At 40.0% G+C, this 17,405-nt stretch overlaps 1 protein-coding gene across 1 annotated transcript; it reads left to right on the forward strand.

The window, feature by feature from the left end:
- The first annotated feature begins 500 nt into the window (after positions 1 to 500).
- Positions 501 to 16,958, forward strand: mmp14a (matrix metallopeptidase 14a (membrane-inserted)). The gene is made up of 10 exons (XM_038731164.1): positions 501 to 946; positions 9,777 to 9,925; positions 10,132 to 10,254; positions 10,754 to 11,061; positions 11,163 to 11,324; positions 11,667 to 11,806; positions 12,353 to 12,491; positions 12,681 to 12,831; positions 14,111 to 14,226; positions 14,702 to 16,958. Exons 1-10 carry the CDS (start codon positions 863 to 865, stop codon positions 15,016 to 15,018), a joined length of 1,689 nt encoding a protein of 562 aa, XP_038587092.1. The 5' UTR covers positions 501 to 862; the 3' UTR covers positions 15,019 to 16,958.
- The last annotated feature ends 447 nt before the right edge of the window (positions 16,959 to 17,405 follow it).

Raw genomic sequence — 17,405 nt, forward strand, 5'->3', positions numbered from 1 at the left:
CAACTAAATTATGCAAATCATTATTAAATGTATTATGAAAGGTGAAGATAAGACTGTGTTGATCCGTGGGGGGTTCAGAATCTACAAAGCAAATAGGCATAGCCTATATAAACTAATTAAAATTAGTCTGACATTTACTGGCTGCAATATTAAAGTGAAAAGGCAAATTAAGGCATCAATAATTATTATTCAGATTATTATCCAACAATATAATATATTTTATTCTGAAATGGACCGTTCTGCATAAAGAGTAGGCCTTCTTTTACTTTTGGTAGGCCTATTTTAAGCATATTTTAATGCAAATAGCCTACTTTTGTACTTTTATATACTTTACTTGAATATATACATATATATAGCCGACTTTGTTTTGAATGCAGGGCTTTTACTTGTAGAGTATACAATCGGTATTGATAAACCTGGTCAGCTGTCAGGCATAAAAAAAAATGACGTCTGCACATCTGGAGGAGGACCCAAAGGAAAATCCATCTCTCTCTCTCTCCCTCTCTCCTTTCCGACCACGTCCACACGCGCTACAGAAGACAATCCTATCAGAGGAAACTATGAAGTTTTAGTTAACACCAGCTGAGCATTTGTCACTGCCGCCTGATGATTTTGGCATTTTGTTTGGTGTTTTCAACTCGGCTCTGACTTTTGAAGGAGTCGCTTTGGTGCAGAGAAGCTGTCCGCTCAAAGTGTCCGAGAAAAAAAAAGTTCTCTGCCACATTTTTAAAGCATAACGGAGTAGCATTGATAGATTTTCTTTAGATTGTTTGTTTTTTGTCTTTTACTGTCAGGACGGCGGGACTTGTGTAGAAAGTTAGTTTCCTGAGCTTTTTTGTGGGGGCAGTTTGCAGATAGAAGAATGCTGCCCCAGCTCTTCACCCTGGCCTGTTGTCTCTGCTGCTTTGGTTTTACCTCAGTCACTGCAAATGTACTAAAAGCAGAGGTAAGTCTGATGGGAAATCAGTATTCTTTAACTTTAAACAATGCAAAGTGATAAATACAGGGGTTTAATGTGTGTCATACAAGCTGTTAAGTGTAATCAATTTGAAATTAGCATTTTTCTATCTTTCAATTGTTTTTTAGTGGTTTGTGATTACAATTTTCTACAATATCCCTGAAGCATATATATTACAGCGTTCTGCAGCTAAATATGACAGTAATCTCATACTTTATTGTATTTTTAACCTCTTATTGTATCACTGCAGATAACTATAGTTTTATTGATATCTGTAGTGTGTTTTTAATGTTGCAACAGAAAGAGAAGAACTGCTTACACGCACTTCATATTTATTCTCCCTCCCTCAAACACTCGTGACCTTTGTCTTTCTGTACCAAGAACTGACTCAATCTGACTAGAAACTGTAACAAGAGATGAAACTTCATCCAGAGAAAAAAATGGCATAAGTCTAAACTTGTGGCTTGTGAAGGAGGAGGTCCAGCCAAGCACTGCACAGTTTAGAAACCTCAGATGAGCTGCTTTGTTCTGGTGGTACGGGGGAGGGGGTTAATGGTTTGCATCTGCAAAAGCTGGACATGAGGTGCTGCATCTGGGAGACTTCGGGCTGTGAAACTCCTGCCTGGAGACATTAAAGTTCAACTAAACAACATATTTTGTCCTCAGGCCGTGCAGCTTTGTAAATGATTGGGAACGGGCACCCTGGGCGCCTCCGGTCTGAGCCCATTTTACATTTGCTCTGTAGGTAGCTCCAGTGTTTGAGCATATACGGCACCACGTCAGTGTTCAGTCACATCCAGTCATACTATCAGGAACTGCATATAAGGTGATTCTCTGACAGGATGCACCTCTAACAGCCAGATGTCACAGAAAAGTCCATCAGCTGTAATAGCGTTACTTAAGATATCAAAGGGCCTGTGCTAGTTCTGGTGGACAGGATGCAGGAAGAAGCAAAGGAGGACTTTAGTCACTGACCACAAGTCGCTGGCGTGTGAGTCAAGCCAGACTTGGTGGATAACCCAGACAGTTTATAAGACACCACAGGCAGCTGCCCTCCTGTGGTGAACACACAGAAACAGTGATGAATGTCTGTAAACAAAGTGAGACAACACGGCTGTTTACAGCTGCAAGATGATACCTCTAACATAAATCACCTCAGTGGAGAGTGAATGTCTCGTGTTTTGCACGGTGCTGGGATGCTGTCAGACATAGCAGTCAGTCAGTCCTGATGCAGAAAGAGGCTAAAAGTTGATTATGGTTTCAGGGTTACATCACCTGAGAGCTGAACCCTGTGATCAAAAGATAGACATGTCTGTGTGTGGAGAAAGCAGACTGAACTGAAACAGCAAAAGAAAGGAGGAACAAAGATGAAATAGCCTCCAAATTACATAAATGTTTAATTAAAGTCAATGAAGATCCTCAAAGGCGGGTTTGGGTGGTTGAGAAACCAGAAGTCAGGCAGAGAATCTTGAGTTTAGAGGTATTTTGTGGTTTATCAGTGTTGCTCAACATCTGAACATCCCTCTCTGACTTCACTCTGACAAACTAATCCTACTTAATCCATGCTGAGTGAAAAGAGAAGCTCCACCAGAACAGAAATGAGACTTTTCTCTATTCTCTAGAAAGCGAAGCAGCTTCTGGTGAAGTCGAGTACCTTTGCGGCCTCTGGCATCTGTTTTCATTCATCGTTTTTGCCTTGTCTAACCTTTCTTTACTTAAATAAAAAGTTTAGTGAGGTTTTGTGAGCAAAGGAAGTGGTCAGCAAGGAAAACACCAGGTTCTAAAACAGGATCTCTCCGTATCTGGCTGAAAAGAAATCTGGAGATTTCCCATTGCCATGTGGAGACACATGTCTGGAGATCCCAGCGGAGGGTTACAGATCTGGTCAAAACACATCTGGGTTCAATTCTCTTTATCTCGACTAGAGTGACTGTTGTTGTAGCATCAAAAGAAAAGGGCCTAGCTCAAGATCTGGTGCATACTGCTCTGACAGGCAGCTGTTGCCACCTAAGAAATGTCAAAATAATCAGCTGGATCGGCCATAATGAGAAACTGATGGACTTCAAGGGAGAAAGGGAGGTTATCTTTTGCCCTACACCCAAGAAAATGGTCCCGCTTGTCAACACAGAGGACATCAAAGAGAGCGCATTTTCACCATGACGTTAGAACAGCAAAGTTTTGAAGATAGATGCATTTTTCTCATGACCTTCATCAAAATGTGCATTCTTACTGTTTTTAGTTTCAGGTGCTCAGCTGGATGCATGTGGCTAAAGTTAAAGGCCAGATGATGAACCAAAATCTAGATTTAAAGACTTAGCCAGCCACCTGGTAGAGGCAGAGATCTCTAGATCTGTTTGACGACTAAAGATAGTGGTATATACAGGCATTTACTCAAGTACTGTACTCATAGACTTTGATAGTATTTTCATTTTATGCTACTTTACTCAGAGGAAAAGATCGTACTTTTTACTCCACAACATTTAACATATGGAAGAAATTATTAGTTTATGAAATATAATGTATTATTTTAATCTACCCAACAGCATATGAAGTAGTTATATACAAGTATACAAATATAGTTTGTTATATACAAAAGTATTGATGGTGCACCGGGTAGTTTAGTGAACTTACATGATCACCTTCATAACAAAATTCAAATAGTACTACAGCACTACAGCATTACCATTAACCAATGCATAATTATGTTAATGCATCATTTATGATCTAATAATATATATTTCATTAGCTCTTTTAATATTTTGAAAGTAAAATATTAAAGTAACTAGTAACTAAAGCTATCAAATGTCATAAATTTGTCTTTGAGTAGAAGTATAAAGAAGCATTAAAAGGAAATACTTATTTAAGTAAACAAATTGTGCAGTACTTGAGTAAACACAGTTATACAGGCCACCTCTGGTTATTATTTGTATAGAATTATTACCACACAAGCAGTAAACCTTGTAATAAACCATCCAGTGAATTCATTTGACCTGTTTGACCCAGTAGAAACACAGAAACGCTATTGCACGACGCTGGTGTGAGTTAGTGCTAACTGGGTCAGAGCCGCCAAGAAATGAAGGCCATGTGAGATTCAACCACTCATGAGCCGAATTCTCAGTTTTTTCCGTTGGCACCCAACGAGAGGAACAACTGAGTCAGTCCCTCAAATTTAAATTCTGCCATACTCCTCTCTTTTTCTCTCTCTCTCTCCCCACTTTCTTTTACCGCTCTCTTCCTTCTAATGTCTTTACCTCTCCTGCGCTAATGTAACTCTGCACTTTAGATCATCTTCTCCGGCCCTTAAACCTTGTGTCTGTCTATTTTGTTCCCTCTGTCCTGGTGAGATTTATGTATAGTTAATTTGTCTGGCTTGAGAAAAACAGTTTCACAATAAAAACACAGTGGAGATTTATAGAGGCAGCTTGAAACAAATAGTGTTGTGACACTTGGCAGCATTGCCATACACAAAAAGATGGCATTTGGCATTGTTGAACAGACGCGTCACTGCACTAAGTGTATCAATGTTTAAATGTGCACCATTACACAAACACACATCCTTATTCTTATTTAATTTCAAGATTACTTTATCTAATGTATAAATATAGTCAACCACCCACATGACAGATGTCCGGACACAATGACAGTTTCACTTCCTCTGAAGATGTCCTGTTCTTCACAACAGCAGCTATAATTTAATTTAGGGTATTTCTTTTCATTTTGTTCATAACTCTTCCAGGAACTTGTGGTCTTGTCTTTTATATATATAGTGCATCTGGAAACAAATGGCAACTCATGAGAATGTAAGTGTGTAACAGAAGGTGGCATCCACATGTCCTGTGATGGGTGACATCACATGTGTGGCATGCTGCCCGGCATCATGGTTAACTATTGATACTCGCTGGATCGAGTGATTTTGTGTTGTGAAGTACCAACTCGGCAACTTCGCTGGGGCCTTGAAAGCTCCAGATTTACTGTTTGTCAACTGGTCTGTGTTAATTTATTGAAATATTGTATCCAGCATCCTTAAAAAAGTACTTCCTGCTGTATGACCTGACCTTGAGGTTGTAGCTTGAGGGGTCTATCTTCAAATCGAGCTGTAAAACCTTGATTAATTCAATTTTGTGCTGGTATGTTCATGTATCCATGAGTATCACATGTTGTAAATTAAAACAGACTGATTACACCTGGTACTGGTGTAAATACGATAGACCAGGGTCAGTGGGGGCCCGGCTGCACATTGTTGCCCCAGGGCCCCCTAGCAAGTTAGTACAGCCCTGGTGAAGTAGGTTTTTAGGGTTTAGTCAAAAGATTTGATTTTGTTGTTCTGATCTTGAGAAGACTGCTGGGAGCCAAATGCAATGGTGCTGTGGAGGCAGGGTATTGTACCTGCTGCAGTTTATAGATATAAAAAACATTAGTGTCTTTAGTTTGAGTTTGATTATCAACAAACATACAGTGTCTAGAATTAAAACTGCAATTAATTATTATAGTAATTTCTGATTGTTTTTTTCTTAATTAATCAATTAATCTTTTGGTCCATAAAAAAATCTGAAAAAACACTCAACTGTTCAATATTTTGGCTTTACTACTAAAGTCTAATTAACTGTGCAAGTGATGTTACACCGTGGAATTTAGAGCTCAAAATGATGATTTTTATTATGTATTAATCTGTAGATTGATTTCTTCATTAATCATCACTTGATTTATAGACTTTTCAGAAAAAACACCAATGACTAAATGCCCAAAGTGACATATTTAGATTACTTATAACTATATGTCCAACCAACAGGCCAAAAGATATTAGGTTGAAATCAAGGAACTTCAGATGCGGGAAAAATTTAATGTTTGTCTTTTTTGCTTAAAACATTACTTTTAAGATTATAGATGATCAAAAACTGTCCAATTAATTAATGTTCAGCTCTACGTAAAATAGTAAAGTCACTGCAGGGTCACAGAATCCATGTATACTTCACACAGCTCCAGTGAAACAACTTCTTCTTCCACCGACTTTACATCATGCTGGTTGTGTTTCACTGTCTGTGCATTATACCTCTATTATACCCTATTAGACCTCACGTCACTGCACATGCACACACTGCACAGTGTTTACCAGGCCAGCAGCCAGACCTTTGACCACACATGGCTGTGTAGCGAGCTTACCTAGCTACCCCGAGGCCAACAATACCAGACATGTACAAGTCTCAATAAATAGAGGCTTTGATGGTGGCTGCTGGGAGTTCCAGGGAAGAGGGGTGCATGCTGGGATACCTGGTGTCCCAACCGGAGGTGGTGGTGGTGGTGTGTGTGTGTGGAGTAGTTTGGGACTAGAGGAGAGAAATGGAGGTCTTGACGTTGTGGGGGAGACTTTTCAGGGGAGTGTTTTTATAGAAGCAGACGCGTCACCACACTGGAGCCACACAGGACACACTAGCAGCAGTCAGCAGAGAGGCGGAGAAAGTAAATTTGGTTGCTGTAAGAGGCAGATTTACTCGAGAGAAAGTCAGGGGATAAATTACATTAACTAGACGCTTAAATGATCTAGAGAAATCTTGAAGAAATTGTGTGTGTGGGGGGGGGGGGGGGGGGGGGGGATGCAGAGATGGAGAGAAGAAGAGGGGGTAAATCGTCTCTCCGCAGGTTCGTCATAAGTGAACCTTGTTCTCTGGCCTCTCTGCCCACCACATGACTAACAGTAGCGGTGTGTGCCCAGGCAGGATAAGGCCAGGTAGTCCTGCCCATGCAGTTGCAGCATTTCAATCCCTGCCCCCACTGCTTCTCCCTTCACTTGTTGGAGGAAGTCTTGAAGAGAAAAGCAGGAGCAAGAGATATCTGAGGTTTAGATGACGGTAATGGAGGAATTCAGGGTAATTCCACTGACTTAATCTGTGGTGGAGATGAAGATGTGCGTTAACTCTTAGTGTGCAGATACATCAATGGAAACACACAGCTGAACATGCATTCAGGCCTCTTCATCTCTAGCAAAGGGAACCAGGAGATGAGAAGAAAGATACCACTCAAATATTTGTCCTTTCAATATGAAGCTACAGCCCACTGCTGGTTAGCTTAGCTTATCACAAAGACTGGACACAGATACCCTGGCTCTGCCCAATTGTAATAATATAGATGCCTAAAGCTCTCTAATTGTGTGCAGCATTAGGGTATGTCACACCTAAACTCCCCTGGAAAAGCACTTGTTATTTTTACACTCTTTCCATGGGAAAGATGCTCGTTAGAGAGTTTTCTTATCAGACTGACCTTGATAGGCCTTCGACTCGGGACAGCTGGTCACTACTCCCTTGTTCTTTTGCTTCCTGAGTAATATAAAGTCACCTGCTCCTTCACTGGCTCTTTGTCTTATACTCTGCAGACTGTTTTGCACTCTGTATGTTTGTCTGACCCTTTGCAAAGAATAAAACCCTTAAAAGATGTCTGGATTGGACTCTTTATTTCAGAAGACTCACTAAATGACAAATTTCCATTACATAACATAATCACCCTCTTATGAATGAAAAGTAGAATCAAACACACCCTTTAACTCACTAGGGAGTTTGCTGCAATAGCCTTTCAGATTTGCCCTGTAGCTTATGATGGCTAATGTTAGCTAATGTTAGCAAACTTTACATATGGGCATAGATGTCGGTGGATATTACTACATCAGTTCACTGACTTGACGACTCTTTTCTACTTCTTTTACTGTTAGCATTTACTATTATCCCTTATTTGTCTTTCGTGGCCACAGTGGATGCTGTTCATCAAAAGTTATCTTTATCACTTTAAAATGTGCAGAGCCAGGCCAGCTGTTTCCCCTGTTTCCAGTCTTTATGCTAAGCTAACCATCTCCCAGCTCCAGCTTCATATTTAACGGACAGCTACTATCTTTTCTCATCTACCGTGACTCTCTGCAAGAAAGCAAATAAGTGTATTTTTCCAAAATGTTGGAACTACTCCTTCAAATAGACCACCAGCAGTAGATGGTGGAAATAATAGGCTGTCCTTTCATGTGTATAGATAAATAGTGGTGGTTTTGGTTGACATTAGGGCAGACAGAGAGAGAGGAGGAGGACAGACAGACCGGGGCGATCTTAAACTCAAGTTCTGAGGAACCCAAATGTTGCTGAATATGTTACTTTTTTCCAGCATTATTATGACCGCCAGTTGTCTTTGGCTGCGAAAGTCTAGACAGAGTTCTGGGTCCTCGTGACTGAAATGACATCAGTGTTTTCAGAGTGTGTGTTTTATTTGGCTTTCAGTTTCTCTCTCATCCCGTCCCTTCTGACCCCACAACAAAGTTTCCCGTAACGGGTTCAGCATAAAATCAAGGGGGCATGTGAGGATTTGGTGTTTGTTTTTAAGAGTTCGTAAACGGGGTAATGTCACAGTCACATGAAGAAAGGACGATAAATTTAACGTGCAGTGTGTGTTGGATGCTGTAGCGGAGGGTTTGTAGGTTCAGCTTGGCACACAAAAACCCACACATAGGCCTACACAATCACTCACTCCCTTTCTCTCCATTATTCATGCAATCTGTGTGTTGCATCTAAGCTCAGATAAGCAGGTCCAAACAAGCTCTGAAAGTTGACTGGAAGTATAAAAACACCGGCAGGTTCACACAAGAGGCCAAACCCCTGTTTTCTGTTGACTGAGACGTTTTCTAAGATGTTTTCAGGTGTTTTTTGTGTTGTTTCTGGCATTTCACCAGGCTGAGTAACCCAGAAAGTAAAACAAAGAAATAGATGGTAATTATGTGTTGCAAAACTCCTGATTACTGCTTAGTATATAAAAAAGCCTCATATAGTAACAATATGATTATATTTTTTTGCAGATAAATGTAAGTTTCCATTTGTTTATCTTTTTGTTGGCATGTTATACAGTATTTTATGCAAATATAAAGTCCTATATCAAAACACTGTGTTCTCAGTGTAGCAGCCAAGATAAAGGAGGATTTAGGATTTTTTATTATTTATTTTCCCAAGAGTAAGAATTTTCTTCTTGTCTGCCTGATTTGTTTTTTTAATTTATTTTGTATCTATGTTTTCTTGATCAATATATTGATTGTTGGGTCTTTAAAATTACAAAAATTAGCGATTGTAATTGAATATTTTAGCAGTTTGTTACCAGTGATAGTCTACATAGTGTCCCTTTCAAGAACACTAATTCTCTTCACGGTATATCCTACATTTTTAATATAAAAGTTTCAGCTTATGTATCTCATAATATACATATATAAATATACAGTATGAATCGGCTGTTCCAAATCACTGTTGTAGATGCTCATGTTTTTTTATAAAATAATAATAATAATTACATTTGTTGATGGTCAGTGTGTATACAGCAAATACTGTAATATTAGATCAGGGGCTCATTCATCACGTGGTTGTTCTCTGGAGAAGATAATGAATGCATTAATATTTCTTTGTGTATTTGTAGTTCAATAAATCCCAGAATTATTCAGACTTAGTAGAATATATTTATTATCATGCATGTATGGTCAACTTGTTAGTCTAGACAGTTTATTTTTGGATAAACAAAGTTTTAGTTTTAAAATTTTTCCTTTAGAAATGTTTTCTTGATGGAGTGAATTTAAGACTGGATCACATTAGAACACTAACAGATTCATTTTGTAGTGGTTTCATAGCTTCTTGATCAGCTAGCCCAACTGTTCACAGGTAAAGGAAACTGCGTCCAACTATAAAGATGACATGTGATACACTTTTTGTTAATTATATCACATCTGATTAGCTTTATCCAACAGAAAAGGAAATAGTTGTCCATACAAATATACATCATTTTCGTTATCTCCTCTGTCTCTCTCTCGTAGGCTTGGCTGCAGCAGTATGGCTACCTGCCTCCAGGTGACGTCAGAGCCCAGGCCCTCCGCTCACCAAAGTCAATTGAAAAAGCGATATCATCCATGCAGAGGTTTTATGGTTTGACTGTCACTGGCTCCACAGACTCCAACACCATGGAGTGAGTCCTGATTGAAAGTTTTTATAACACATAACTGCACAAAGTATTACTGAAGGTTTTCAGTCTCAGATAATATGATGACTTTGGATTGAAAGAGGAATGAAGACAGTAAGCAAGGTCCCTATTTGCAAAAAAAATGTGTCCTTGAGTGGAGTCTGAATATTTCACATCGTTGAGTACATAGTATTTTATTGTGCTGTTTCCAGGGCGATGAGACGGCCGAGGTGTGGCGTCCCAGACAAGTTTGGCCCGGCGCTGAAAAGCAACCTAAGAAGGAAGAGATACGCCGTGCAGGGTCTGAAGTGGGACAAGTCTGAGGTGACCTTCAGGTACACACCGACAAATATCATAAGTTTTACATATGAATTTGATTTATTATACAAGTGATGATCGGATGTAATTTAGGCCTGCAACTAAAGATTTAAATTATTATTCATATTCATCTAAAAATGATTTTCATGATTGATCAAGTTTGAGCTATAAAATGTTACGTGAAATATCCATATTGCTTTGCTTTTGTTAAATTCTTAGTGAAATTCCTCAATAATATCACAGTGTTTTGCTTTGTTCTACATTAATTCAAGATACAGTCTTGTTTTTATACCATTTTACACCGAATACAAGACTGCAGACTAATCTACAGACTATCATGTTTGATATTTTGTGCTTAAGGCTTTTATTGTGAAGCACTTTAACTTTTGTTTGTAACATGTGTTATACAACCTAAATAAATCTTTACTTTCTCACTTGGTCTCTCACCTCTCTTTACGGTGTTATTTTGAGTCACTGCATCCACCTGAATCTCAGTCTCTCTGTTCGTTATAACAGCATACAGAACTACACCCCTAAGATCGGCGAGCGAGCCACAAATGAAGCCATCCGAAAAGCTTTCAAGGTGTGGGAGAGCGTGATCCCGCTGACCTTCAGAGAGATCCCCTACAGCCACATCAGAGACAAGGTCGACAAGTTCGCAGACATCATGCTCTCCTTCGCAGAGGGCTTTCATGGTGACAGCACGCCCTTCGACGGCGAGGGCGGATTCCTTGCTCATGCTTACTTCCCTGGACACGGCATCGGTGGAGACACGCACTTTGACCTCGCCGAGCCCTGGACTACAGGGAACACCGACCAAGGGGGTGAGAGAGAGAGAGTAGAGTAGACAGTGAAGTGTAGAAGAAGAAGCCCTGGTAGAAACAAAAAACTCACTAAACTGAAATCTTTCTCGCTCTCTCTGAAGGTAATGATGTGTTCCTGGTAGCTGTCCATGAGCTGGGTCATGCTCTGGGTCTGGAGCACTCCAACGACCCCTCTGCCATCATGGCCCCCTTCTACCAGTGGTTTGAAACTGAAAACTTCCAGCTCCCAGACGATGACCGCAAAGGCATCCAGGCAATATACGGTGGGTTGTTCTCTGAGGGGAATTGGGAATTTATTGGAAATAGGCTATATGAACCAAAGTATTTTGACCTGATGATGGTGTCATCCAATAGTTGGTGAGATGTTTCACTTGTGGTGGTGCTAGAGGAAAAGAGATCACCAAAGTTTGTAGGATTCATCCTCTGGGAACAATGAATGGGTGGACACAATTTCAATTCTGTAGTTAGATGTTTTAGTCTGGACCAAAGTGGTGGAAGAGACTCAACACAGTGTTGGTGCATGCATAGATATAGTGAATTATGTTGAGCGGTCTTCATCCAACTTAACCATTTAACTCTTCTATCTCACAACATCTTTCCCACAGGAACCAGGTCTGGAGCTCCCCCTCCTCCCCCTCGATCCACGAAGCCGTCCAAACCCAACAAGCCAGACCACGGCCCAGACATCTGTGAGGGACACTTTGACACCATCGCTGTCCTGAGAGGGGAAAAGTTTGTATTTAAGGTACATTCTCAGACATTCTCCTGTCGCAGCAGGCGTTACTGCCAACATTAACGGTGGCTCGGTACAATTCAAATGTCCCAGATGACGGTGTGACTGCTAGTCAGCGTGCACAACACCAGGACCCTGAAACAGAAGAAGCTAAATGGAATTCAGCCATCTTTCATTTTATTATTAAACCGGTGCTTTTCCTTTCCTACTGTACATGTCAAAATGTCTCCCATGAAAAAGGCCTACTGATGCTCTCAAAGACATTTTTGTTTATTTCGTGCTCCCATCACACTGTGAGGTTTTACCCAACTTTACGAAATTAAAACTGCTTGAATTTAACAACCTGCTTCATTAATATGCAGGGTTGTACAGCATATTTAGAGGTGGTGGTATTTAGTTAACATGTGCCTGCAGAATAAAATGAACAAAGGCTGCCCTTTTCTGACACATTTTAATTAATGTTTGCAGAACTGAAGATAGAATAGTCCCATCTTTCAATACATTCGACTGTACTTCTAATCTATCTGTGTGTGTGTGTGTGTGTGTGTGTGTTTGCAGGACAAGTGGTTTTGGCGTGTGCGTAATAACAAGGTATTGCCAGGCTACCCGATGACCATCAGTCACTTCTGGAAGGGTCTTCCCTCAAGCATCAACGCCGCCTACGAGAGGGATGATGGAAAATTTGTCTTCTTCAAGGGTACATTCCATCTGAGATTAGACTGAAACCAGATTTGGGTCCATTGCGTCATTGCCAGCTGCTCCACTTTCATGTGTTTACTATTATGACTGGTCTTCTTTCATCTCTTTTATTCCTCTGATCGTTCCCCTTATCTGTTTTCTGTCTCCCTTCTTCTCATCTTCCTGTTGTTGTTTCTTCCATCTCCAGGTGACAGGTACTGGGTTTTCAGTGAGTCCAGCATGGACAAGGATTCCCCCAAGAGCCTGACAGACATGGGCACCGGTCTACCCAAGGACAAGCTCGATGCTGCTCTCTTCTACACGCCGACAGGACAGACGTACTTCTTCAAAGGCACTAAGTTAGTCTCTCTTCAGGGTTTACCACACACACATCTTATTTGTTATTTAAGAAAAGTTAGGCAGGTTAGAAGAAGTTATTCTTCCTCATTTAAAGGACCAATGACTGCAGTTGCAGTATTTTTTACCGACATCTGACCCCAGTTTATCTGTGAAACATTGCGGGAGCATTCCTGCAGCATTCATGCTCTTACCCTTCTGCCCAAACAAATACTGTTCATACTTTTTGAGTTGTAGTAACCTGTTATAACTTGTACTTTTACCATGTTTATCAGTGAACTTGTTATGAAGGTTGCTTTCCACATTTCAGTCCTCTGACTCACACCTTGTCCTTCCTGGGACAGGGACTTTACAATTACACGGTCAACATTGTGGCTGTAGCCAGTATTTTAGAAATGCTGAGGTCATGAGTCAAAATCTCCCCACCCCCTTTTCACTAGCCTCCAAAAGGTGATATTATTTCAGTTACAGTCTATTTCCAGTGTAAACTTTCCATCCTGACGCATGACGGTGTAAATGCTTTTTAAAGGGGAACTCCATCAATTTTACACGTCAAAGTCTGTTTCTACAGGTTTTTGGGGAAGCAAGCTGAAAGAAGTTGTATGAACTCTTTCGTGGCTCCAGAGAGAGCTGCAAAAAAAATCTGATAAATTGCCTCAAGTGATGAGTCAGCGTCAGCTGGGGCTGAAGGCTACAAATTTGAGAACTTAAAAAATCTGGGCGTGTCTTATCAGAGCTCTGTAGCACGCTCCCCATCTCTGCTTGAGGCTAACAGCTCGAGGTTACATTAGCCACTACTAGCATAACACACTTGAAACTCTGACCAAACTGTTTGGAGACCAATTGCATTGTGGGTAATGTAGGCAAACAAGCTCTGACAAGGAGAAAAATGCATGAAATAAAAAATATGTCTGGTTCTGCTGCATTATTTTTAATCTTTTTTTAACTGCCCACCAAGAGTCTGATGATGATATATAGTTTAATGCTAAATCGGTGGAGCCCTCTTTTAAAGCCTTATACACTGCCAGTAATATCATTTTGGTAGAGAAACAGTAAACACAGAGTCTAAAAGATGTCAGCATTTGCCTAAAACACTACCAGGTGTAATTTATGGTTAACTGTAGAATATAAATGGCTCCTCGGGATGTTAAAACCCCACATTCCGCAAATCAACACTAAGGACTTTAACCTTGGTGTTCCCCTGCAACAGCCCTGGATCTGTTAATCATGTAAAGCTGTTTCTTTTGGGAAATAGTTTCTCATACTTGGTGTCATTCGCAGGTACTACCGTTTCAACGAGCAGACTCAAACCGTGGACAGCGGCTATCCAAAGCCCATCAGCATGTGGAACGGTGCACCGGACAACATCAAGGCTGCCATCATGAGTGAAGATGGATGTAAGTTTTCCACTCATTAAACTGATCATGTGGATGTCTATTGGCCAGGATTTTGTGTTGTTTACAGTTACAGCTGAAAAGACAAGTCGGTTATTGAAAAGTCAACGGTCAGAAAATTGACTGACAACTATTTTGACAATTAATCATCCATCATCTCAAATATTAGAATTTGCTGCTTTTCTTTGTCTAATGTGATAGTAAACTGAATATCACTGAGTTCAGGGCTGTTGGTCAGACAAAACAAGCATTTTCAAGGAATTTTCACAATTTTGCATTTTGCACACCAAACAATGTATTAGTTAACTGAGAAAATAGTTGGCAGATTAATCCATAATGAAAATATTACTTTGCAGCCCTACTGTTGCCATAGAGCAGTTCTAGCTCAAACAACAACTGCGGTGTTGTGTTTTGAATAAAAGCAACTCTCAAAACCGCCTCAACTAACTAATCTCTTCCTCTTTCCCCTTTTCCTCAGCTTACACATATTTCTACAAAGCCAACAAGTACTGGAAGTTCAACAACCAGTACATGAAGGTGGAGTCCGGCTACCCCAAGTCTGTGCTCAGTGACTGGATGGGCTGCGAAAGCGAGGAGCCCAGGAAGGGTCGGGAAGAGGTGATCATCATCGAGGTGAACGAGTCACAGAGCGGGGCCGGGCCGGTGGCCGTGGTGATCCCTCTCCTCCTACTGGTGCTGGTTGTGGTCACTCTGGGAGCGCTTTTGTTCTTCAGGAAGTACGGCACACCTCGACGCCTCCTCTACTGCCAGAGATCCCTCCTGGACAAGGTGTAGACAGAGCGACGGGGTGATTGACAGACTGCCACAGTGGGACAGAAAGGGAGGGAGAGAGAACGAGGGCCGGGTGGAGATGGAAACTGACAGAGGGGGAAGATATGGAAGAGGAGGAGAGAGCAACTGGAGAAAAGATGAAGAAATGGGGGATAGAACAGGGGCAATGTGTAAGTTTTGGGTGGTATGTATGCGCCACAAAAGAGAGAAAAAAAGGCCCTAGAAACTGAAATCAGGAAAATGTGTATTTGTATGTTAACTACGTACTGTTCTATGTTCAGAGATTAACAAATTACCCACAACTTCACATAAAGAAGGGGAAATATACAAAGAGACTCATGTTCATCAACGACTTCCCTCCCGCCTCTCCTCTCTCACGTCCCAGGTATTAAAAAAAACATCCCTCCTTCCTTCCTCTTCTTTAACTGGACGACTCCAGCTGAACTGCTGTCTGATTCATTTCTTTACTCAGAAATTCATCATCTTTGTTAAGAGTTTTTGCTCTAAATACATTTTCTGTCTAATGGGTTTTTTTGGGGGGAGTTTTACTCATTCATTTCAAAATTTTTTGCTCTTGAATCCATTATTTTGGGAAAGCTTTGAAATTGGACCATGCAATATTTTCTGCATTTCTTTGATTTCCACTCTACCACTAAGTAGGGCTGGGTTTCTAACCTCATACTTCTTTAGTACTGCCTGAAATGTGTCTACTGCACATAGCATTAAAAACTTTCAAGTTGGCATTAACTGTCTGGTCAGATTCATAACCTTCATTTTCTTATTGTTTTATCAGATATGTCCAGATTTAAAACAATATTTGGACTATTTTATTGAGGCAAAGTTCTTGTACTGTTGTCTGTGTTTAGACAACATCAATGTTTGAGCACTTTGGCTTTTGTTTAAACGAGTGCTCATAATTTTCACAGTAAGGTACTGAATTTTAAAATTATACCTACTAAGATGATTCTCTCCCATCTGCTAAACAAAGATGACTAAGGTTCAGTTTTAGTTATTATCACCTGCCTCATTTTTGGATGGATTTGATGGAGTATAATGTCCCTTATGCACAGTGTTAGTATTGATTGATGCAGACTTTTGAACGTAGAGAGATAGGACTTATGATTTAGTATCTGTTTAACCAGGATTATGTCCAAAAAAGTCCGACTTAACATGAGGCTGCTGGAGGTGAATGTCCCCTTGACAGTGCAGCTGCAGCCCCGTCAGAATGTCTAACAACATATAACTGATTCACTCAGACTTTACAGGCAAACCTATTCTTTCAGTGCAAGCAGTCAGACGGGAAATATATTTCTTTTTAAAAAAGCATTTTATCTCAGAAATGAGAGTTTTCTAACATTCCAGTACATTTGTTGTTGGATATGAGCAGAGCTGCTTGTCCAAATGTGTCAGTAAGCGGTACACTTTCCAACAATATCGTGCAATTTTTAATTATCGTTGTTATGTGGAATTGTTGTTATTATAAGTATGGTTATTGTTATTATTGTTCTCCTGGTAAAGTTAAAATGACTTCTTTTTTCTTTTTGTTTTGCTTTTGTATATTGTCATTTGGAGTCCTGCTGGACAGAGGCATAACATGACAATGATGGAAATGAATCCCATTTTACACTCATGTGATGAATTAGATAAGATCAGGGGGGTAAATGTGAGTTCAGGCAGTTTCGTTTTACTCGGAGACTCCTGAAATTACCCGGATGTTGGCACAAGCAATACTATTTATGAACTTTGATGGTGCTCATTGATTTACTTCTTCTTTTTTTACACAAATCAAAATTGAAGGTGAATTCATTTAGTTAATAACAATGATAATGGTAATGATATTTATAATGATGATCAATAAAATGGAATGAGATTTTTTCCTGCCTGTTTTCACTTTTGTATTTCATTAGATGAAGTGAAATTAAACTATTTTCTACAAACAATTATACATTTTTCCCCATTCTTTCATAATCTCTGCCTGAATATACACAAACTTTCAAATCACAACATCTAACAATCCTTCAACCAAACACATCTGTGGTACTAAATTTTACTCCCCAGAAATAAAAACAAACAAACAAATAAACCCATTTATTCTTATTATTAGCTATTCTGAAAGCTATGCTGCTTTATTACACTGTGTTCATGTGACGAACTCTGCTGATTTTCCCTTCTAGACCTCAGTTGATAAAGAATTATTATGATCTAACAATGTCCTATGGTCCTTGTTCATAAAATCCCAAATCCACTGTGGTCAAGCTAAGAGCACACCTGTTTGCTTAATTCCTGAAATGCTGACATTTCGGCGTTAGAAGTAGAAGTACATTTCATGGCAGAGCTGTTGCATGAGATTGTACAGGTGTACCTAATAAAGTGGCCAGTGAGTCTACATT

This window comes from Micropterus salmoides, unplaced genomic scaffold (genome assembly GCF_014851395.1).
Source record: "Micropterus salmoides isolate LMB-PRFRI ecotype aquatic unplaced genomic scaffold, ASM1485139v1 Ms_hic_scaffold_2, whole genome shotgun sequence".
NCBI classification, from domain to species: Eukaryota; Metazoa; Chordata; class Actinopteri; order Centrarchiformes; family Centrarchidae; genus Micropterus; species Micropterus salmoides.

Coding starts and splice junctions, on each gene's coding strand:
- mmp14a (XM_038731164.1), top strand. CDS start 863: ATGCTGCCCCAGCTCTTCACCCTGGCCTGTTGTCTCTGCTGCTTTGGT. Junction 11,807..12,352: donor GGGAAAAGTTTGTATTTAAG/GTACATTCTCAG, acceptor GTGTGTTTGCAG/GACAAGTGGTTTTGGCGTGT. Junction 12,832..14,110: donor TACTTCTTCAAAGGCACTAA/GTTAGTCTCTCT, acceptor TGTCATTCGCAG/GTACTACCGTTTCAACGAGC.